The sequence below is a fragment of the Hevea brasiliensis genome, chromosome 2, assembly GCF_030052815.1.
Source record: "Hevea brasiliensis isolate MT/VB/25A 57/8 chromosome 2, ASM3005281v1, whole genome shotgun sequence".
In the NCBI taxonomy this organism is placed as follows: Eukaryota; Viridiplantae; Streptophyta; class Magnoliopsida; order Malpighiales; family Euphorbiaceae; genus Hevea; species Hevea brasiliensis.
The window spans coordinates 517310-540709 of NC_079494.1; the positions used below are offsets into that span (position 1 = coordinate 517310).

At 34.3% G+C, this 23400-nt stretch overlaps 3 protein-coding genes across 3 annotated transcripts; 1 reads left to right on the plus strand and 2 right to left on the minus strand.

Annotated features, from left to right (window-relative positions):
• Positions 1-2011: 2011 nt before the first annotated feature.
• Positions 2012-4170, minus strand: LOC110669291 (galactan beta-1,4-galactosyltransferase GALS1). The gene is made up of 2 exons (XM_021830873.2): positions 2855-4170; positions 2012-2736 (listed from the first exon to the last, which is right to left on the minus strand). Exons 1-2 carry the CDS (start codon positions 4000-4002, stop codon positions 2385-2387), a joined length of 1500 nt encoding a protein of 499 aa, XP_021686565.2. The 5' UTR covers positions 4003-4170; the 3' UTR covers positions 2012-2384.
• A 5100-nt stretch (positions 4171-9270) lies between these two features.
• On the plus strand, positions 9271-10587 carry LOC110669206 (protein VACUOLELESS GAMETOPHYTES). Its single transcript, XM_021830725.2, has 2 exons — positions 9271-9787; positions 9892-10587. Exons 1-2 carry the CDS (start codon positions 9418-9420, stop codon positions 10347-10349), a joined length of 828 nt encoding a protein of 275 aa, XP_021686417.1. The 5' UTR covers positions 9271-9417; the 3' UTR covers positions 10350-10587.
• A 2718-nt stretch (positions 10588-13305) lies between these two features.
• Positions 13306-19614, minus strand: LOC110669280 (squamosa promoter-binding-like protein 14). Its single transcript, XM_021830846.2, has 11 exons — positions 19132-19614; positions 18159-18779; positions 17765-17958; positions 16844-17688; positions 16631-16705; positions 16420-16527; positions 16219-16336; positions 15869-16004; positions 15646-15790; positions 14938-15540; positions 13306-14319 (listed from the first exon to the last, which is right to left on the minus strand). The coding sequence occupies exons 2-11, from the start codon at positions 18740-18742 to the stop codon at positions 13906-13908; spliced, it is 3222 nt and encodes a 1073-aa protein (XP_021686538.2). The 5' UTR covers positions 18743-18779; positions 19132-19614; the 3' UTR covers positions 13306-13905.
• Positions 19615-23400: the final 3786 nt, after the last annotated feature.

Here is a 23400-nt window from a genome sequence, read left to right on the forward strand (position 1 = left end):
TTTCAAAAGGCTTTCTTATTCACGACAAGGAAATAGAAAAAAAATACCCATCAACTTTAACTCAATAATATTGAAACCGTCTTTAAAATTCTGAAATCAAGAACTCATATATCAATAAAAAAATGAAAAAGAAGTAAAACATCCGATGACCCATCATCTTATTATGTTATGATAAAAGCCAAATTAAAAAGTATCATAGTGAGTGGCAGTTGCGTCATAAAGAAGAATTTGCACCTCCAAAAAGCTCCTGATCGCTTATTCGATCAAATCATGCCCCATGCTGGCTTTGTGCGCATAATTAACACAATTAACATCTTTAAGCGTTGATGCTTATCCTCTTGTCTCGCTCACACTACAGCTGCCTTCCTCATTTAAAGCTTGCTTTTGATAAAAACTATCATATATATACTTGTAATTAAATTAGGTTGCATATGCCAAATGCTAATCTTATTATATTCTTAGCTTCGAAAATAAAGATCGTTGATCCAATCCTGGCCATTCCAGTGCTGCAATACACATTCTTTTGCTTCTTTTTCAGTTTGTTTTTGGATCCATGTGAGAGATGGTTAAGCCCATCAACATTCTTCCCCAAAAACAAAAAACCTATAACAAGTTCGTAGTTTGCACTTCCAACGAATTTCATTTTCTCTTGTTCTTTTCATAGTTATTTACGCTTACCTTTTCTTCTTGAAAAATTTTTCCTTAATCAACAAGAAAAAACAGTAAAGAAGCATTGAGTATAAACTGTAGCCCAATGGTACTGAAATCGTCTTAAAAACCTGTAAGGTTTTGAGTTCCAATCAAAACCATTTGTAAAAAGATAGAAACCTTATAATTCTAGCTAGGCATGACCACAAACTGATTTTGAATCAAAATTGAATCAACGATTTCTATTCTAAAATAGTTGAGGATTTGGAGCAGAATAAAGAATTTCTATTAGCTTTAATTCTGGTTTGATTTATCTAATTTGATAGTCAAATTAATTTTCTTCTAAAAATTCAATTTTTTTAAAAAAAGTGAAAATTTTAATTTTAATTCAGGACTGTGTTGAACCGGTCAAAATCAATCTATTTCAGTTTGATCGAATTCAAAATAATTCTAATCAAGCTTGAATTTATCAATTCAGGTTCAATTTTAATAAAATTGATTCCAATTCAAATCCAGACCAGGCCTATGTTTTCAGCTCAATCAAGACAAAAACAATAATTTGCTTGTTTTCAAGAATCTTGGATTGAATTATTTAGTGTACCTAACAAACATCAAGCACATTAATCAGAACTACAGCCACAGGAAGGAACGTGCGGTTGGGAGGTCGAAATAAAAAGCCACGCCCTCAATTGCGAAGCCAGTGCTGTAATGCGATGAAGAGAAGCTCAGCGAAACTCCCCCTTCATTTCCAGTGAAATACATGCCAACAATTGGAATGGGCCTTTTGTGATGTGCATGTTGGGCTCTAAAAGTCTCAAGGCTGAACGGTCTTTGACATTGTTGGGTATTTCCTTCTATGCCCCATTTGTTGGCCTCAAGTATTATTATTTGAAGAAATTGGTGATTCTCTTTACAAGCTGAAAGGTACACACAACAAACTTCGGACCCACATTCATAAATTTCTAATTTCAACCGCAAGTACTATTGTTTATCTAGTTTGGCTTATTTAAACTAAAAACAGATACTTGTACTGAGAATACGTTATATGAAATTATTTTCTTTGACTTGTATGGATAGATTGTTAAAATTAAAGATACTGTACTATGCCACGATAACCGGATTTGTTAAAAAAAGAAACGTCGTAGCCACAAATTTTAGGCAGCAACATGCGGCAGCTTTTATCGTGTGGGTCTATTTAATAATTACTAGTCCTTGTAGGGTATAGCTGTCCAGTCCACCACTGCCGAATCAAAAATGTTATAAAAAGAGCTCTTCTCAATAATTTCATTCACCATCTCAACAGATCAAACGGTCCTTAAATTATCAAATTAAGAAAATTCCAAAACCATTTAAACCCCAGAAATTAAGAGTTGAAAGAAGATTATTACTCAAGGCATCTTTACATTAAACGATCACATTGCAAATTTATCAAAATCATCAAATTATAAAAACAGAAAAAAGAACAATTAAAACACTCTCCTTTCAAGTTGATATAAAAATAAATAAATAAATATATAGACAAAGCAAAGCAATACTGGAGTCTCTTCCACCTTTTGTTGGGTCGTTTCTGGCCAGGCACAGGTGGGTGGGTGGGTGGGTCAGATCCTCGCACTCTCAGGAAAGACTAAAAGGGACTGAATTGTCAGCAAAGTCCCCTCAATTAAGCTGAAGAATGAATCATGAAGACGCAGGCCACGCTTCAACATATGGTATAACTTATTTTGCACATAAATCAATCATGAATTAGCCTGTATATTTCCAATGGTTTGCCGCTCGAATTCCTTGATGATTCTGGCTAGTTTCTTCATATTATCATCATAGACATATGGGAGCTTATTGTACCAGGTCACATTGTTCTTGGCTGACGGAGGCACAAATTCCCTGCACAATTCGCCTGGAACCGTAATGGAGTTGTGGTAGTGATAATAACGAATCTTTGTTTCGGTCTTGTGCAAGGTCTTGCCAATTACATTCTCTGACATGTGAACTCCAGTTGCATATGCATTCTTTGCCTGTATTGCGTACTTGCGGTCCCTCCGAATTCCCTCTCTTGATTCCCTGAATAATAGCTTCTCGAATCCCCATTCCCTGAAATGACGACACCAAACAAACACGTATCAGTGATGAACCATATTCACTAGTTACACAGCATGATAATCTTAAGATTATTTGTGTTTTGGGAAACTGGACTTGCACAAAAACTTACCTGGAATATTCCTCAATGGAATCATTCAAACAGAGCACACTGGACATTGGATTCTGCTCAATCGTGAACTGAGTATAATCGGAGAATTCTTGAAGAACCGATTCCAGAGTATTGTTCTCTGGCAAATAGATATACTCATCCACATCAAAGTAAAATGTCCAGTTGGCAGCATATCGGTACCGGTGTAAGCAGTCGTTGACTACCAGAAATTGGTTATAATAATACCCATCGAACTCAGCCTGCCCTCTAATGTCCTGAACCGTTGCCCTCCCTGCTCGCACCCATGGCTTAAGCGCAGCCCTTACCTCAGGGCTCACTCCACCAGCATCGTGAAACACGAAATGGGAACTGGGTCCGAAGAACCAGGCGTGGTAAGCCATCCATTCCCTCATTCTTGCCGCACTCAAATTCCCGTACAAAGAAGACCCACAATAGAGATACTCGTACTGGTAAGGAGGGTGGTACTTGGACTCGTTGTAAGAGCCTGGCGCCTCTTCCAATGCAACGAACTTCTCGTATTTCCTCTGGGATTCACCGTAATACGCATTGACCATCAGCTTTCCACCCGCATTGCCCTGATTTGGATTCACGGGGAAGGTGCAATTGACAACCACAACAGTATAGACGCGACCATAACCCCAGTCTGGAAGCATCTTATAGGCCTTGGACCTCATAGAAGAACCATTGTTGGAGATCCACTCGCACTTGTACCAGGGACGGCCAAACACGTGAATGGGCTTGGAAGAGAGCCCCACCACAGCAAAGGTCCTTGGGCCGCCGCGGTATGCACCCATCTGAACAAAGAGAGCGGCAGCGTTGCCGTATGCCTGGAAAATCCGCTTGTTTGGGTCGGTGAAGGGGGTGGAGTACTTTTGCTTGGACAATGAGCTGGCAGGGGAGGTAATAGGCAACGATGAAGCATTGGAAGCGATTACAGAAGTAGTAGTAATGGTTGTGGTTGTTGGGGGGGCAGAGCAAGGACGAGTGGTGGATATGAGGTTTTGGTAGTAGGGAGGGAGATTCCAGATGAGCATCACCAGAGTGAGTGCTAGTAATGTGGCCACTAAGGGCTTAGTTTCGAAACATACTGATAGTTTACCCACGGTGCCGCCGGCGACGGAGGAGAGGGGTGGGGAGTCCTTTCTCATCTAGGTCTTCGGCGGACAATGGTGGCGATGGCGATGGAAAAAGGTGAAAGGAGAGTCACAGCCACAGGTAGCGACACTAAAAAGAAAAAAGAGGATGGATACTTGCCTCTCTTTTCGGAAATATGATGAGGGCATATTACGAGTTTGGGTTTTGATGTGGCCTTTATTACCAAACTGACACTCGGTGTATTGAATTGAGGCTTAGACTCGTTTATCATCGCATCGGCTATGGCCCTCTTGAGATTACAGGCTGGCCACTGAAATCATACTATCAAATAATGTGGACCCCACCTTCTGTAACCAACGGATCTTACCTTCCCATCATTACATCCACAGAATTAACCATCGGAATTAGATTATCTTCCTATGCCCTGTTCTGTTCGAACATTGAAACCAACTGTAATCAGACCGATTTAATCTGAATTGAAATTAAATTAAAACTCCCTCTCGACTCAAATCCAAATCAGTTTTTAGTAAATACTCAATCTCTTCAATTATATAGAATAATTATATCATATAAAATGAAATTAATATAAAATATATAAACCTTAAATAAACTCGTTTTCTATTGATTTAAAAAAGTAATAATAATAATAATAAAAAAAATCCTTTCTGCTCTTAATAAAAGGTCAATAATAAATAATTTTCGCAGAAACTTCCATTGAACAAAAATGGAATCTTTGTATAATAATTTATAACAAGAAAACAAATACCTAAGATTTAATTAAAGCAAGTTATATAATAAAAGCAGAAATGGTGGCATGTGAATGATTAATGAGAGTATCACATTTGGATTATTATTATTGACTTTGGGCTTCATGTCTTAGTGTTGATTATTTCACTCTTTAATTGTTTTAAGCCTAAGTTTGATACATTCAGTGAAAGCAAAGCTCTCCCTTAAATTTCCATTTCAAAAACTCTGCGTATTAATTGTATTTTTACAATATATATATATATATATATATATATATATATATATATATATATATATATACTTTTAAAAAATTAAAAATAAATTAAAAGCTACATTAACAACAATTATATCTTAATCTCAATTTATGTGAGATTGTCATTTAAATAATTTTTTTTATCATTTATTTAAAATTAATTTAATATCAATATTTAAATATTATAATATTTATATTATTTTTTTATTGTGTCACAGTTTCATACCAAAATATTTTATTCTTTATATTAAATATAATCAAACCATTTAAATTGACACATTTTTATTTTATTTTTAATGCATATCACAATATCAATGACATTTAAAAAAAACAAAAAAACAAAACTCCACTGAATTCCAGACGCTCTTAAAGACAAAACTTATACACTTTAAAATTTAAGCCTATGTTTAGAAACTTTGTCAGAGAGAAAAAAAAAATAAATGAGAAAAAAAAATAATGTAAAAATTATTTTCCTCTTCTTATTTAAATATTGGAGAGGAAAATAAAGAGGGAAAGTAATTTTTTAAATAGTAAAATATATATTTTATTTTTTTTATTTGAAATTAAAATAAATAATTATAAAGATAAAAAAGTAATTTTATTTATTTTTCACCCACTTTCTCTCTAAAATGGAGAGAAAATAAATAATAACATTCATTTATTATAATTCACACTTATTTTTCATCTTTCTCAATTTTCACTTATTCTCAAACAAGACACAGAGGAAATATTTTTTATTTTCCTTCATAATTTTTCTTCATCTCTTATTTTCCTCCGATCCATTATTTGATGTCACATAATCACTTATGTACAAATCTGATTGCTAAAATTTGAAAATTAAAGAACTTAATCAGACCTAAAAAAATGTATATATATATATATATATATATATATATATGGGCTCAAATGAGCTTTACCAGGAATTTATGGAGTCGGGTTCTCTAGATCTCCGAGAGCTTTTTTTTTTTTTTTAGCTTAAGGACAAGAACTGAGGTTGTTAAATTGAAGGAACAATAGAGATTGGAGAAAGACAGCTACTAATGATAATAAATAGATAAATAAATAATATATTAATCATCATTTACCAACTATATAATTTATATATATATATATATATTTCCTTTGGGAAAACATGACTCTTTGTTGTTGGTTAAATAAAATAAAGGCATATAGCACAAGGTTTTTTCAATTGTTTGGCTTGTTTTCTCTGAGACTCTTAGATTTCTGTTATACCGAGCTTTATCAGTTGTTTTCTGCCTATTTAAGCGGGGGATGACTCTCATTCTCCAGTTCAGTGTGATTTCTCTTCACCCCTCTAAACGGAACTGTAGATATTTTTAAATTTTATTCGGTGTTTGCAGAAATGAGCCTTATTTGTCGGGGAAGAAAGTCCTTTATTCAGGCAGAGAGACTTCGAGGTTTAAGTGTTGGCGACTTGTCTTTCCTCCCCCTCCAGCTTAAATGAGAATGAGATGCCTATGTACTCTCTCTCTCTTCCTTCTCTATTTCTTCTCTTTGTGTTGCGTAGTTCTGGTACCATGGTCGTGTGCTTCTTTGTTTAGATTAGAACCTTCAAACTCGCTCGATACCGTGAGATTTTTTCTTGTGCTATGGTTCTTTTCTTTCAGGCGAAATGCGATGCATAGGCCTAGGAGTGAGCTTCAGTGTATGAACCCTCTTTCTCGCGGCGATGAATGTCTAGAGAAGAAGCGTTATGGGAGTTGACCTTGAATGCGACGCTGCATCTGCCAATTCAACAAATTTGGGCCCAAATCCTTAACCCGCCTCAACCAGGTGATACGATTGGGTCATTAGAGCTTGTTCTAGTGAGCTCAGGCTGTTAGGATATGTTTGTGATGGCTATGGGACTCTCTGTTGGGCCTAAAGCCTGGTTTGTGAAGCCATAATGTACATGCGTATACTATATTGGAATATTGTCGTCTATAAATTCAGGGTAGCAAAAAGGAAATGTGTTGAGGCTATTACCAAATTTCTATTTGTAAACAATAATTGTATCCAGCTGAATTGTGGGCATGTCCATGTGGGGACACTCACAGTTAGGCGTAGCCACTATTTTGTGCAATGCAAGAAAGAGTTTCAAAGTTAAAAAAATTATGGCATGTCTTGAAAGTGAAATCGATATTGAAATTTCAGTATATTCTAATTAGAATTTTTTTAATATTTTAATTTTATTTTTATTTTTAATAATTCAGTTCAAATTCAATTTAATATGGTTTCAGTTTTTAAAATAATTTTATATAATTATTTTTATAATTATTATTTAAATTTTAAAAGTGGTTAATACATAATATATCATATTAATTTTTAATTATTTTTAAATTATATAATATTTAATTATAAGGTATGTATATAATTTATAATTAAACATATTACATAATAGAATAGTATAAATATATCATATAATATATATTTTAACTATTTTTTAATTATATAATTTTTAATTATAATTAGACACATGTAATATAAATAATAAATAATATATTTATAGTTAAGAATTATAAAGTGATGTAATGTATTTATAACAAATTATTAAAAAAAGGTAATATATATATATATATATTAATTTTAATTTTATATAAAAATATATAATTATATTAAAAATATTTAATATATCTAAAAAATTATATAAAAAAAATATATGAAATTTATTCTCAATTCAATTTTGATTCGAAATGAATTTAGTATAATTCTAATTTAATTTTTAGTAAAGAATTGAATTAAAATATAAAATAAATTTAATTTAATATAATTTTAATTAATTTAGTAAATTTCTTCAATTCAATTTGATATCTCAACTGAATTTGAAAAGCCACTCCATATAGATGTTGTTGTCTTATGCTCAACTTAAGACTGTCGGCAGAGAAGAGCCCGTTGTTTGCGACTTCCTCCACCCAAAAGCAAGGGGGGATGATGTGCTTTGAGTTCTTGTGATGATAGTTTAATGCAGACAATACGGCGTCAGGCCTTTTCTTTTTTCAGGTGCTCAATTTGAGGAGATGGGCGTGAACCTTGATTGACTCTACTACATTGGGCTTTAGGCTAATCCAGTTGGAGGGTTACAAGGCCTTGTTGAGAATTAAACCTAGATAGCGGATGTCCATCTTTGAATATCCTTCGATTAATGTTTGGAATTTCTACTGATCGGTAATTTCCAAGCAATAACAAGAATGAGACTTGGGTTTTGAATGGAATGACCTTCCAAGACTTGATAAGAAAATCTGTGATGAATCCATGATTTGATTTTTTTATGGTTTGAAGAATTTGAGTGCAGTGGCCGTGATCATAACTTAAGATGGTTGCTATCCTCGCGAATATGCACTTTTCTTTCTAGTTTCGTCTGTGTTATACTTGGTCTTTCAATGGAATCGCTTGCTCAAATGAAAAACAAATATTAAAAAACTAATAATTGGAGCATCAATGACCCTTTTGTCTAGTCTGATTGATGTTCTACAACCAATAACGAAGAAACTACGAAAAGGGTGGGATGCAACTTACCATGCATTTTGAGTGCACATCCCTTTCTCCAGTGAAAGGCTGCCAAGTTTTCTTTGTTTCTGCTTTATTTAGAATCGAATATTAGAGTTCTGTCGGAGGATTTGGATTGGGCCATTGAAAAGGCAAGGATATTTAGAGAGAAATACCTAAGAAGCTTGTTAAGTATCATTTGCATGAATTAAAGCTAAGTGAAATCTTTTGACTTTGCTGCAATGGGTATCCATTTTTTCTTCTGCAAGGAATCGGAACTCCTTCTGGGCCCTCTTTGGGGATTCTCGTGCTTGCCTCCCAAGGGACATGACCCGTATGGTAAAAGTTTCATAATTTCATATAATATCTTCAGTTCCCGTCACAGCCTCGCTTCTAATTTTAAATCACACCATTAATTAGTTTACTTGTTCCCTTTTCCATATGTTCAATATATGTGACTGAGTGTGCCCAGCATGCATAAAATATCTTACACTTGTGAACTCTGTAACAGTTGATGTACATACCTTCCTTTATCTCTATTTTTAAGAGAGCTATTTCCGTGACTTGATTTCGCTATAAAAATTAAAGAATCTTATATTTAGATGCATACTGCTTGTTTGCAGATTGTGGCATATGTATTGTTATGCTAGCAATTTAGAATAGTCTGTCAATTTAGATTTCAACCAATCAATCAATAAGAACAGTAGAATACCAAAAAAAAAAAAAACACCAAAAATAAAGAAGAATTGATTCATATACCCTTATGTTAATTCCATTGGTTGAATTTTTTTAATTTGTGCTTTATTTTTGTTTCTTTTTTTCTTTTATCGAACAGTGATAGCACATGCAATCAATGGCATCATCCTCTTTCTGTATATAGTGCCCAATAACTTTCCAACAGAATAAATATTCCTCTTCTGCGGTTCATTTTGCACCACCAAGTCCAATCCATATAGCCATTCTCACAAGCCAAGCCTTCATCATGAACAACAAGCCATTGAAGAATACTACTTCACTTCCCCTGAAAAATTCTACTTCAATGCAATTCCCAAACCCTCCACCTCAATCACCACCACATCTTCCCGGAAGTATTTCTCTGCTTGATTTCCTTGCCTCTAACGTGGTCCTTGGAGAAGAAGTATATCATTTCGGTCACCCCCACCATGTCTTCCATATGGTTGATGTGCCTGAAATATTTACCTGCGCTGGCTGCAACGAGAAGGGTTCAGGCAAGAGGTTCACTTGCCAACAATGTGATTTTAAGTTACATGAGTTCTGCGGCATGGTTCCTGAAGAACTCAAGGCCCATCCTCTCCATATGTATCACCAAAGCTTGTTCTCTTCAAAACCAGGTGAATTTTACTGTTCAGGAAATCAATCTTTTAGCATGTAGTAGCTATTGGATCATGATCGCTATACAAACTTAGTGATATATTATTTTAATTTCCTGTTTCAGTTAAGGGTGGAAAATCAACATGTGATGTTTGTGGGAAGCCTGCCAAAGGCTACACTTTCAAATGCAACGCCTGTAGTTATCAGATGCATCCTTGCTGTGCAATACTGTCTAATGAAATTAACATTTCGGTCCATCCACACCCACTAAGAATCCTACCTTCTGTTACCACGAGTGTACCAAATGGGGACCCTGGTTTCGTTTGTGGGGAATGCAATAGAGCCAAGAGATCAGGTCGAGTATATCGTTGCACGGTCTGTGAGTACCATCTGCACGCGGTTTGTGCAAAGAGAATGGTCAATGGCCTCCCTGCCAATGGCAAAAAGAAGTCCAGCAAACTGGGAACCGTAGCTCGCCTTGCCTCTCAGGTAATCATCCAATTAATCGGAAGGCTCGTGCAGGGGCTTGGAGAAGGCTTCGGAGAAGCCTTAATTCAAAGTGATCCTAGAGGAAGGCGTTAATTATATATATATATGTGTGTGTGTGTGTGCAAGTTTGGATGAAAATATACATGGATATTAATTATTTATGCCACTGTTAATAACTGATGGGATTTCAATGGGGTGTAGGTTGATGATGTCAAGCGTTCAATGTGGAGAGGTATGTTGTGTGATTTGATTAGCCCATCGTTATTTGCCAACGATTATTATGTGTTATGTATTGGGATCAGACCTATCAATAAAATAAATTATTTGGATATATTATTATTTTTTTTTGAATTATATCAAAATAAATACATGTTTGCTTTACAATCAGCCCATCGCGCCCTGGTTGTCTACCCATTGCCTTCGCCTTGCCCTTGCTGAGTTTGCTGTGGATTCTATATTTTGTATTTTTGTATGTCTCTTTCATCAAGGTCTACTAATGAGAATCAAAGCGGTGCAAATGTCTGGTTTTTTGAATTGAATTGAATTGAATTGTTTTTGATGCTGTGAATGACAAACTAGTTTGGTGAATTGAATTGTTATTGTCAAGTATGTTTGATGATGCATTGCAAACTGAGTTGGTCATTTGGGGAGTGAGAAAGATAGAAATTGATATCACACTATCATTTAGTTGAAAACAGTATCATTTATTCCTGCTTTATTCTGCTTAGAAATTTCTGTTCCAGAGAATCTAGATTTTCATCCTCAAACAAAGTGGGTAGGGGGAAAAAAGAAAGAAAGAATCTTGTGAAAATTCATCTTTCTGATTATCTGGACTGTCATCAAACAGACTGGTCCTGGAATGAGTTGTGTAATCTTGTATAAATTGTGTTCATTTTTGCGACTTTATACTAAACAAGGAAAGATTACAATCAATAAATATCTTATCAAATATGATATGATGCTGGCCTAATTATATGAAGATGCCTTTGAAATAAATGGAAATCTAAGATTACTTGCTTCAAATCCATCATCAATACCACCCGCTGTCTCATACTGCCATCACCAGCCATATATTCTGCCATTATGAGATTTTGGTGATTGTCTCAGCAAGCATTTTAGATTGTCTTCATACCAAGGGTCCTTAGATATGGACGCTTCTTAGCCCCTCTTAACTCTATTGCCACCTCCTCCTTCGTGGGGGATTCATCCCCACTCCTGTTCAAGCATCTTTTTGTTAACTCATCAGCTACTTGTCTAAGCTGCTTAGCATTCATTTCCTGGAAAAGCCGATGGTGCACTATCATTGAAGGCACTTCTCTTTCATTGAAGAGATAAAATACATTTCAGCTAAATGCCCTAGTGTCCCTTGCACCAATGTACTTCACTGAGTCTGATCCTGAGGAACCAACGTTGAAGCACCAAAATCCGAAACGTTGGCTCTTAGATGATTGTCCAGAAGGATGTTTCTGGCCTTGATGTGTCGATGAATGATAGGAAGAGAAGCTACAGAATGCAAATAGGCCAGTGCTTCCTCAGTTTCAGCTGCCATTCTTAATCAATTTTCCCAAGAAAAGAAAGTGAGGCCCTCATGATCATGGATATATATGGTGGTGGAGACTAGTAGTTGTTAGTTGCTTTTTCAAGCTCTTCCGCTGTTAAGATCTTCGTAGTCTCTAATGATCGCTCCCGCAAGGAAAGTTGTTGCTGTTTTGTTGGAAGACATGTTGTGTGAATTTGATAAGCTTCCTTTTCGGTAACCCCCAGTGTATTCAAAAAGCAGCAACGAGCAGAGACAAGAGCCCAAGGTCTACCCCTGAATTTTAAAAATTGATGGCAGCAATGAGTTAAGGTCATGTTTAACATTTGATCTATAACCCCCCTGATCAATTCATGCTCTGACTCTTTGAAACAGCTCCGATCTCCAATTCCAAATAGGTAAGGGATAGCAATGTTGCGACATTGCAGCTTGGCTTGGTGTCAGATAAGGTGAATGTTGGCAGTGGCCAAAAGAAGATGAGGTGAAGCAACACCGGGATTCGCAAGAGAGAACGCCATGAAATGGGCAAACAATGAAGAGGTGTGAAGAACATCTAGTGGAATGTCAATTATGATGATAAAGACAAAATCAACAGAAGCAGCTTCCTTTCTGTTTTATGTGCCACTCGTACATGTCAACTTCCAATTAAAATACTAAGACTTGAAAGATAAGGATGGATGGATGGATGGGTTGAATCCTTAAAATCCTAATCCTACGTCTTCCCATCACAACAATAATGCACGAGTGAAGATTCCTTTGCAGCTTTCAAACCTCTTATTTAATATTTGATGACCGGCTATTTGGATATAATTGTGAAGTACACGATTTTTGGTTAGAAATTAAAATTGGATTAAAATCATTGGTATTTAAAATTATAACTAAAATTAAAACTGATATTAATTAAATTTATTTATTTTTTTGTCAATTAGAAACAAGACAAGCCTCTTAATAAAATCAAGGCAAATTTTAATTTAATTAAGATTAGTCTAAAATTAGATTAAAATCAGCTCATTCAATTTCAAGATTTAAATAATTTTTTCAAAAAATTTTAATTACTAAACTTATTAAAAAAAGAACGATTCGATTTAGCCCCCTTTAACTTCAAATCAATCGGAGCCGGTTGCAAAGGGATAGGAATAGGACATGCTATATTTCAAAATTATGCAATTCTGTTTATAGCATGTCTTGCTCAAATTACGGGAAAGCAACCCCGAGATAGCTGCTTCAACCAACTTACATGCCATATCATGTTCGGTGGTTATTTATGTGCAAATGATATTTATTTGTATGAAATCATCATCTCCCATAACAAATAAAGATTTTATTAGATTAGATTTTAAAGTTTAATTCTCATAAAATAAGATGGAATAAATTATTAAAAGATGAGAATCCTCACAGCTTATATCTGAGCATCATCTTAAAACTAGAAGGTCCTCACCTCAACCCACTAACAAGTGATGAGACCAAAAAAGGAATGAGACGAGCAGGGAAGAAAAGCCAAGCCCACGCTGATAGATGGAACATGCCTGTTATTTCAAATATAATTTAACAAATATTTCACTATTGGCTCATAAAATATTTCAGCTCTGTGACTGATCCTAATGATCAACTTTACAGTAAAGAAATCAAATACATTGTCAGTAATACGCCAAACTTAGTAGCTCTCGGGGGGTGGGTGGGGGGTGGTGAAGAAATCAATAAGGAAGAAACGGCTTATATAAATTAGAATATTTCCCTTTGCCTGGGTTTACACTTCAATGAAAATGGTCCTTCAGATTTCTGCTCTCTCCCAGCTCATACTGCATCCAACAGCTGTTCTCTTCAAGACTCCAGAGACATTTTGTGATCCCAAACAGTAAACGGCAATAAAAGGGCATAGCCTACTCAGGTTTGTTAACATTTGCAGGCAACATTTGATGCCAGCAGCTGCACCTATTTCCTCCTCTCTAATAGGCAGGGAACCCCCTGCCCTAACGGCATAACTCATTTTCCTTTCCAGAAATAACTGCATCATATGGACAAATATCTTTGATTGCAAGCTTTTTGTCTGCTCCAAGTAGGTTATTTCTTTGACTCCTTTCTGTTTCTCACCAAAAAAGTTTCATGTTATCACTATATGGTGCCATAATCCAAATTTTCCCATTTGAAGGGAGCAACTAAGCCAATATCTGGGGCACCTCGCAAGAACAGACACACACAAACACATACAGCTGCAATGGCGAGCATTGAATGAACATAGGGACGCTGAAGCAAGCCCTGAGAACCCATAACCCTTCTGTTGTATTTTGCTGCCACAGCCGCACACTTTGCACAAGATCCGCGCCCTTGCTGAAAATTTGATGTCATCCCTGAAGACGATGGTTGCCCCATCTCATTTCCAACTATTACAGAAACTTGACCATTTCTTTTGTCAGCAAGTTTACGAGCCACCATCGTGTTATACGAGTGGTTATTCGTCATAACAGCATAAGCGTATGGAGACTGACTATTTGCATCCAGAAGAGAACTCCAACAGGACAACCCAATCTGCAGCAGAAAGAGGAAATTTTTCCACAAAATGATTTTTGAGAGCAGCAAACATAAATAACAGAACATGCTTAGGATCCAGCATAATAGAATACTTCCTGTTCTGACAAAAATCTCCAATCCCCCACACGCTCCCACAACCATCACTCCAAAACCCAAAATAAGTGAAAAGACAACACATAACAACACAGCTAAAAAGGACAGGAAAACAAACATATAAATTTATGCCAAAAACACGGTGTTTGGTAGTCATTCTCAATAACACCTCAAAAGCAGAGAAATTTATGAATTGAAAACTTCAAAACCTAAGCCAAAAATTATTATAATCATGCATTGAGATACCTTGTTTAATCCAATTAGGATAATCATATAGAGAATGTTTTAAGACTCAACAGATGAAAGTGGGCATTTAAGGAGTCAAGTCAGCCACCTTCGCTAGCTTGAGTGTGGTAATGGGGATAGAGATGTCTTTTTCACTCTACCACCCCAACACCACCACCACCCCCCCTCAAACCCCACAAACCAACAAAAAAAAAAAAAAAAAAGGAGGGGGAGAACCAAATAGGTCTCAAGTCAGCATTGGTAAAAGGGAAAGAGCTAAAAATTGAGAATGATTACCTCCTGTGGGTCATTTGTCAAAGCATCAACTAACTCCTCAGAACCTGAAGTGCAAGCAGCCAAATGTAGAGATGTGATACCACCAGGTCCAGCAAGATTTGGTGGGAAAATATATTTTTTAGAGGAAACATCACTGCCATTAATGGAATAATGGATGAGCAAGTCCACCATTTTCCTGCACTTCCTTTTGACAGCTCGGTTCACAAGCTGGATCTCAGAAAGCATTTCCAATGACTCCTTGGATAGCCCACTCATGTCCAAATTTCTTTCTACCAGCATGTCCAAAATTGTTTTGACCAACACGCAATAGTCTCTTTCAACTGAGAAAATGAGTAAAAACTTGAACCGTCTAAGTGAATAATCTGGAAGCTTAAACATAGAAGACACTTTTCTCCGTTGGAATAGCCATCCAAGTTCATTCAAAAAGTGCAGAACTTCCTCCCTTGACCTAGGCCGATCCAAGCATTGAGCTTGTTCTTCTGAAATGATATCACTGTCTTTAGCCCCTTCATCAAACTCAGATTCAAGAAGTCTCAGCTCTTTACAGATTGTAGCATTGGCTATTATTACTGGAAAACTGTTGCCCTTGAAACCATTTTCCACCTGTTCATAATTTGGCAGAAGTCACATGCATCATTCTCAATGATTTTGTTTTGGCATTTCTAAAATCTTAACTTCAGATACATACAAAAAGGTTTGAGGTCTTACTTCAATGAAAAAGCGACCCAAAACACTAGAAGAAGCCCCATGAATTTTAAAACCGTTCACATTTATCTCATCATACATGGCTCCTGGAGAAGTTGACCCAATGACATCCATTGATGTGTATCCTCCCATATAAGTGCAATGGATCCTGCATAATTGTCAATAAGTATTTCTACAAAACAGGAGAGAAGTCAACAAAACAACACCCAAGAATAATTCTGCTCACTTGGTGCCAGGATTAGTCAGATTTCTTCCCCTTAACAGAAGGGAGGTCTCTTGCCCACCAACAACTGCCAATGGGGACACTGAGATTAACTCTGGGGAACTCCATGTTCTCCAGGATTTGCATAAACGAATATTTCCTGAATATTGATGACATACAAAGATTGAAAGTTAAAATCATGCCCAATTTCTTTCATAATTTACATAAACATTATAGCCATTCTTTTCAAATGAAAAGATTAGATTGACTTCTCTCCAGCCACATAAAAACATCATCATCATTAACGATGAGCCTAAGATTACAAAAAGAGAAAGAAAAGAAGAACAGATGCAACCCCCATCTATTCAACACACCATCTTTATGCGATGCTAGTTGCCTGCTCGTATGTAATAAAAATCTCCCACTCCTCCAAAAATCAGATTCTGAATCTTGAACCAAAGAATAGACTTGCTGAAGCAGGTTTCTTTCAAGCTGCAAGGTCCAAGTACACCCCGCAAATGGTCAGCATAAAGCCAGATTAAAATACTTGATGTGCAGTAAAAAATTTCACTCACTTGATCCCAAGTTGCAGATGACATAGACAAATAAACTGAGAGAACCACACAACCAGGCCTTATGTAGCTCTCCATTTCAGATGGACTGTTAGAAAGCCAATTATAGATCTGAAATAAATGCAGAATAATGACCATCAGGTGTATTAAAGAAATAACCACTGCATCTCCATCAATATATAAATATACACATACACACATGCCATAAACTAACCTGTGCTCGAAGTTTCCCTGGAAAATGGCTCGGATCTTTGTCAAAGAGTTTAAAAATTATTCGCCCACTGCGATCCTATGGAGGGAATCATAACGTGGCAATACTATTAAATACTTGATACTGAGAATTATTACATGTTCACTAAAAAAAAAAAAAGGGAAAGAAAATTAAAGCAAAACAATAGGCTCAACACGATCTAAAGGCAGCAGCTACCTGAGCATCAGAGTTCTGACTAGAAGGTGAATGATCTGACCCAGAGGAAGATGTATATCCAGCTTGATATGGAAAAGTTTGAAATGAACTTTGGTCAGCTCCTCCATTTGAATCTCTAAAGAGCTCAAGAGGCACAACACATCCATGAGTTCTGCTACCTTCAGCGTTGGCATTGACCTCTCTACTGATTGACATCTTCTCAGATTTCACAGTCTCTGCTGTGCTTTGCAATGGAAACAACCTCTGCATAAGTGGAGGAGATGATGATGGAGATCTACCTTCACTTGGATTACTACTGCCAGAAGAGAAATACTTCCTAGAAGATGCCAGTTTTGGTGGACTATTATCCTCAGGTGATGAGCTAAACAGCTGTAAAGGTAAATTAGGACAACTTTCTTGAAGCCGGTGGTCTGAATCTTTAACAGGAGATTGGTAACAGCTACTATTTCTCTCACCACCCACAGATGGGAATTCTACAATAGGTCTCTTCTGCAGATTGTGACCTGTTCCTTGATCAGGGCAAGTCGACTTAGATTTCTCACTGTCACTGCTCTGGCTGCTTCTTTGAGATAGAATTGCAAGAGCATCTGGTGCAGATGCTGTCAAAGTTGCTGAAAGAACAGCAAGTAAGTCCATAGTTGATGGTGAAGATGTAGTTCCAAGCAACCCATTTTGGAGATCGGATAATGGTTGTTCAGGATTTTTCCTATTTAGACTTTTGATATTTGAAAGCTTAGCAGCTAGATCCATTGGCAAAGGTAATGAATTTATTTTACTCAGAATTTGAATGAGTTGGTCCCTATCTGGCACTGGTGCGTTATTGATAATTTTTCCCTCATTCTCCCCTGCAGTTTTCAAAAAATAAATTTCAGTAAATGAAGTGGAAAATAAAAACTAAATTCATTTAGACAATTATGTCACCTTGAGTGCGTGCCAAAGCAGTTAACAAGTTAACTATATCTAAATTTGCATTTCCTGTGGAATCCCGGTTTCCAGGGAGTAGCAGCCTTGAGGTAACATCCTCAGGTTGGGTTTTCCTCCTCCGTCGGTTGTGCCCAGCAAGCCTACGCCTACAACTTCTCTTCCCCTCATCAAACTCAGAAAGTGGATGAAACCTACAAAGAGCAGGGGAAGTTTTGATGTGAGTTAAATCAAAGTGGCATAGGGAAGATAATGATAGGCAGAAAGTATATATTCTATCTTAACAACCAAAGGTAAGTATCAGAGATTAGAAGGACAGCATTTGTAACTAAAGTAAAAAATTAACAATATGAAGGTTAAAAGTGTAACTAATGATGAATGAAGTAATAAGAACCTGCTACACTGCTGACAAAACCTTTGCATCTGCTTCCCGACAAGAGCTTTAGTGGATTTGCTATGAACCTCACAAACTTTATGACGGCGGTGATAGTCCTTTGCACTAGTTAGATCTTCCTTACAGTTATCGACCTGGCACATTGGATAGGTAGCTGTGCCAGGAGATCCAGAGCGGACTCTTTTATTGGGCCTGGAGACAGGCTCCTCAACAGAATTCAAGCCTCCAGCAAGATTCAAGCGAAGTCCATCGTCTTCATCCACAGCGGCCTTTTTCAAAGGCAAATGATTTCCAGAAGCTTCAGTCTTCTTCTTCGGCTCCAAGGTTGCAGAGCCCAATTGCAAAGCGTTGGTGTCAGCATCTGAGGGTTTAGCGACAAACCTGATGCTATCCCAGTTCCATGCCTTGGGATTCCAGTTGTCTCTAGGGTTTGGAACAAAACGATGCTGCTGCTGGAGCTGAAAATTGGGTGTTTGATAAGAAAGATCACGCTTTTTGGCCATGGAAGTCGCGTCACAAAATCGGCTAGAAAGCGCTTGATGGATGAATATTGGAGGAGCAACTTGCGCACCTAACTCCTCCATATCTCCGAAAAAGCCTTAGCCCCAAAACCCAAAATACCTATAAATCAAAACATAAAGGGATGAATTTCATCATAGGAAAAAATAAATAAATAAAACTTCCGATCAGGAAATCCACGACACAAGAGCATACCAGAGAAAGATCACAAAAAACAAGCACAAAAAAAAGAAACTATCCATTGAAAGTCAAAGCAAGTAACCAAATCAACGCGACTAGTTCTCAAGTTGGTGTAGCAGTTTTAGATATTGTTTTCACACAAAGATTTAACTCCAAAAATGGCTAATTCTAATAAATAACAAGATACCAAATGATTGATGATGAGACATAATTAGAAAAAAAAGACCAGGTAAGCTAATATAACTGCAGATATCTGGTGAAACCAATTCCATACCTTCACAGAATTTTCATCTCACAAACCGCAAAATAGACCACAACTGAGAAAATCAATCAAATAACGCCTCAGATCTACAGAAGAAGCCGAGAAAAACTAGTCGCCGGAAATCGAGAAAGAAGGCCTCGACGATGAATCAGATGGCAAAAACTAACTACTCCTGATATCCGGTAACTGACTGATTGTCGAATACGCGGAGCTAGGAAACACGAAATAAAAGGGAAGGAAAGGGAAGGGGAAAGAAGACGTCTCTGCACAAGCTTTGTTTTTTCACCTTTGCTTAATATTTATTTAATTTCCTCTTTTGGGTGAAATTGGCAGACACCGTAAATTCAAGCAAAGTTGAAGGTTACAGTTGGGGCCGCCCACGGACCAACGAAGAATCCAAGACCCTTCTTCCTTCCTACTTCACCACAAATTTCTCCTCCTTTTTTTTCTAAACAATTGAATTCCAAGGCGTCGAAAGCAAAACACAGTTCCCACGCTTTGCTAACTCAAAGTCTTTACTTTATCATATTTCTCCGTCCCATAACAACACATTTATTTTTAATTTTTTATATAATTAAAAATAATAAATTTTATTTAATTCTTTTTTAATATACCCTTTTAAATAATTCATATAAAATATATTAATAAATAAGCCATCATTTAAAAAAAAATCTATAATTCAAAACAGATTAAAAGTTTATAATAATTATTTACTGTTTGGAATGTAAGTACTTCGTATCACACAAGTGCACGACTTGTGATCCCAAGCTTTTCGTACCAAAAGGGAAATTGACCATAATGGCCACCTACTCCTCTCCTATCCCATACTCGCTTGAATCAAAAGACCGAAACGAAATTGGACCGATCAAATTCGAGCCAAATTTCGCTGATCCATCCAATCAAGCTCCAACGCGGTATTCCACTCATTATTTTCTTCTCATTTTACTTCCGCCCAAACAAAGGGTAGAAGTCCGTCCCTTTTTGTAAATTGCCACTGCTTTTTAAATTTGGTGATAATTTCAATTTCGTTTTCAATTTTTTATGGTAGAGAAAATAAATACCAATTTTTAATTTTAAATGCAATTTCCAAAAAAAAAAATTATTTTGTCTATTTCTAATTAAATAAATATTTAAATTATGGATATAATACAATATGATTAATAATATAATGTAACTAAAGTTATAATACAATATAATTATCATATTTTAATATTTGATTATAAAATAAAAAAATATATAATATAATGATATTTTTATTTTAATAGTTGATTAATAATAAGTGATAATGACTAAGTAGTAATAATTATATATTTTATTTTATTTTACTTATGAATACATATGAATTATTTTTATAATTAAAAAATATATGTACAATATAAAATTATATCTATATATATTATTTAATATTTTATGTTTAAATAATACGTATTTAATTTATTACTCTTAGAAGTTCTATATGTTGTTTTCTATGAGTGTTTTGTTCATAATTATCAATCACCATATAAAGATAAAAAAAAAATTAATTATTTTTTAATTTTACTCTTATTTTTATTAAATATAATAATTACTTATATAATTTCTTAACATTCATCTTAATACTTTTATTCTTTTTTAATTATGTGAGATAAAAAGTAATTTAATTAAATTAAAAAATATTTTATTATAATTTTTATGATTTAATTATTTCAATTTCAAACTATAGATAAAAGTGAATGAAGGAAGTTAAAATCAAAATTAAATCAAAACCACGGGTCAAAAGTCGAAATCGGACCGTGGGCTGGTCTCATGATCAAGCTGGTGTCATTTTCGACAATAACTACTTTATTTCGGGAAGCAAATCCGCCAATGGAAGCTGTACCTCGCCACTCACAAGATCCTCTCATTCTCAATTTGTGCCTCCTTCCCTTCCACTCAGGATTCTCCAATCTTAATTGTCTACATCATTTTTATAAAGAAAAAAAAATTCAAAATTAAGAGATTTTTTTACATAGATTTACTTCTTCACATTTTTTATAAATCAAGTTAATTAAATTTCTCATATCATTTATATTTATTTATAATTATATAGATATAAAATAATAATTAAAAATTAAATCACATGTTAATTTTATAATTGTATTGTCAAAATTATTTTATTACATGTTAATTTTGCAGATGGCGACGTGATAGATTAAAGTCTATATAAGTATTTTTCTTTGAAATTTGTCATTTGAAGGGTTCAAATCAATATTTTATTTTGTAACCTTTCATGGGGAGCCTGTATTCAAGTTTGATACCAACTTGGTGAGAGTTGGCTATTTGTACCGTTAACACCTTACCGTAATCTTTTTTTTTTTTTTAAAAGTACCTTAATTTTTTTTTTAATTTAAGATTAAATGGTTTAATGATTAGTTTTAATTCTCTAGAAACTTTTGATTATTATTTTTTAAATTATTTGATGGTTATAGAAAACAATTTATCATTCGATAATAAGTTTGTTTGATATAAATTTGACTTATATAATAAAAAAATTTATAATCATTATATATAAGGCACCCATTGCACTCTTATTTATATGTAAATTACAATTGGTATATTTAATATAGGCTCGAACTCATATTATAATGAACTTAATAATTATTTAATTTAAAATTTACATTAATGGGTACAAAATTAATTAAAATATGTATAAAAAATACATAAATTCTATATGTAAATATTTAATTAAATGGTATTTAAATTTATTTTTATATGAGTTCAAATTTACTATAGCATTACCCATTAAAATTTATAGTTTATTAAATAGAATTTACATTAATTTGGAATAATTTTCCATATAAATTTTCATTGAAATTATGATTTTTCATGTAAATTAAGTGTATTAAATCAACATTCATAGGTGAAAATAGATAAATATATATATATATATTTTTTATTTTTCAACATACGTAAAAGGTCTACCATTTTATAAGCTATTATGAACATAAATTGACTATTGTACTCTCGTCAATATTTAATGGTAAGCAAACAAGTAATTGAGAACTGACTTCAGAATGGTAGGTGTGGCCACTGCTCCGTTTCCATTTCAATTAAAACCAATGATTTTGGTTCAACGGTTGATGATTGAAAATCAGAATTATAGAATTCTGGATCTATATTTCGATTTTTCTTTTAATTAACTTTAATTATTAAATTTTCTCATTTTTTATTTTTATAAAATAAAATTGAATTAATCAATTTTAATTGAAATGAAAATTAATTTTAGTTAATTTATTTAATTTAATTTTAATTTTAAGTTAAATTAATCTGAATTAAACTTGACGTTAAGTTGATATGAACATTTTCTTCGTATGTTACCTCCAATGTCAAACTGTCATAGCAGTTGGTCATGTGTTTCTTAGAAATTATTGTTGAATACCTCGTAAGAATTTATATTTTTGTGGGGCAAAGTCTAAGAAATTAACTAAGACTAAACCAATAAAATACATATATTTGATACAAGTCAGTTTGTACAGTTAGAAAAAGACGACATCGTTTTATCCAGGAAAATTCTAAAAGGTAAAAACATAGCTATCGCATCTAAATTCTAGGGTCTCCGACTTGCGCAGTCCAGCATCAGGGAGGACAGAAAAAGATGGCAAATTCCAATAACTATATCGAAACTTATATGATTAAAATATTATAATATTTAAATTTTAAAATATAATATAAAAATTTTAAATTTTACATAATAAAATTTTTATAATTTTTAATTATTTTTTTTAATTAAAAATTAATGTAAATAATTTTTATATGACTTTTAATTAATATTTTTATTTTTTTTATTTAATTTATAAAATTATTTTATCTATATCTGAAAAATCATTTTGTTTATATTGAGAAAAATGATTTAATTTACACATAATTTAAGAAAGAAAAGAGAAATATTGATTAAACTCCATGTTAAAACTGTTCAGATTAGTGTTAAATTGACAATTAAAATTTAAAAAAATTTTATTGTGTAAAATTTAAAAAAAATTTATGTTATATTTTTAAGTTAAAGAATTATAATATTATATTAGATAAATTAAGAGACGATTGTCAAAATTTATCTAGAAATAAAATGGTGGTAAAATTCCTCCACAATAGCGATGAGAAACGGCGTCGGATGTTGTCGGCGGCACCAAATTTCTTACTTTCCCACACCGCTTACTGACTTTCGGCATTAAGGACAAAAGATAAATTCGATTAGGCAGGAAGTAAAAAGACGAAAAGAACCCTGGGAAGCGAAATAATGGTGCACGGGTATGTACGCAGGAAATT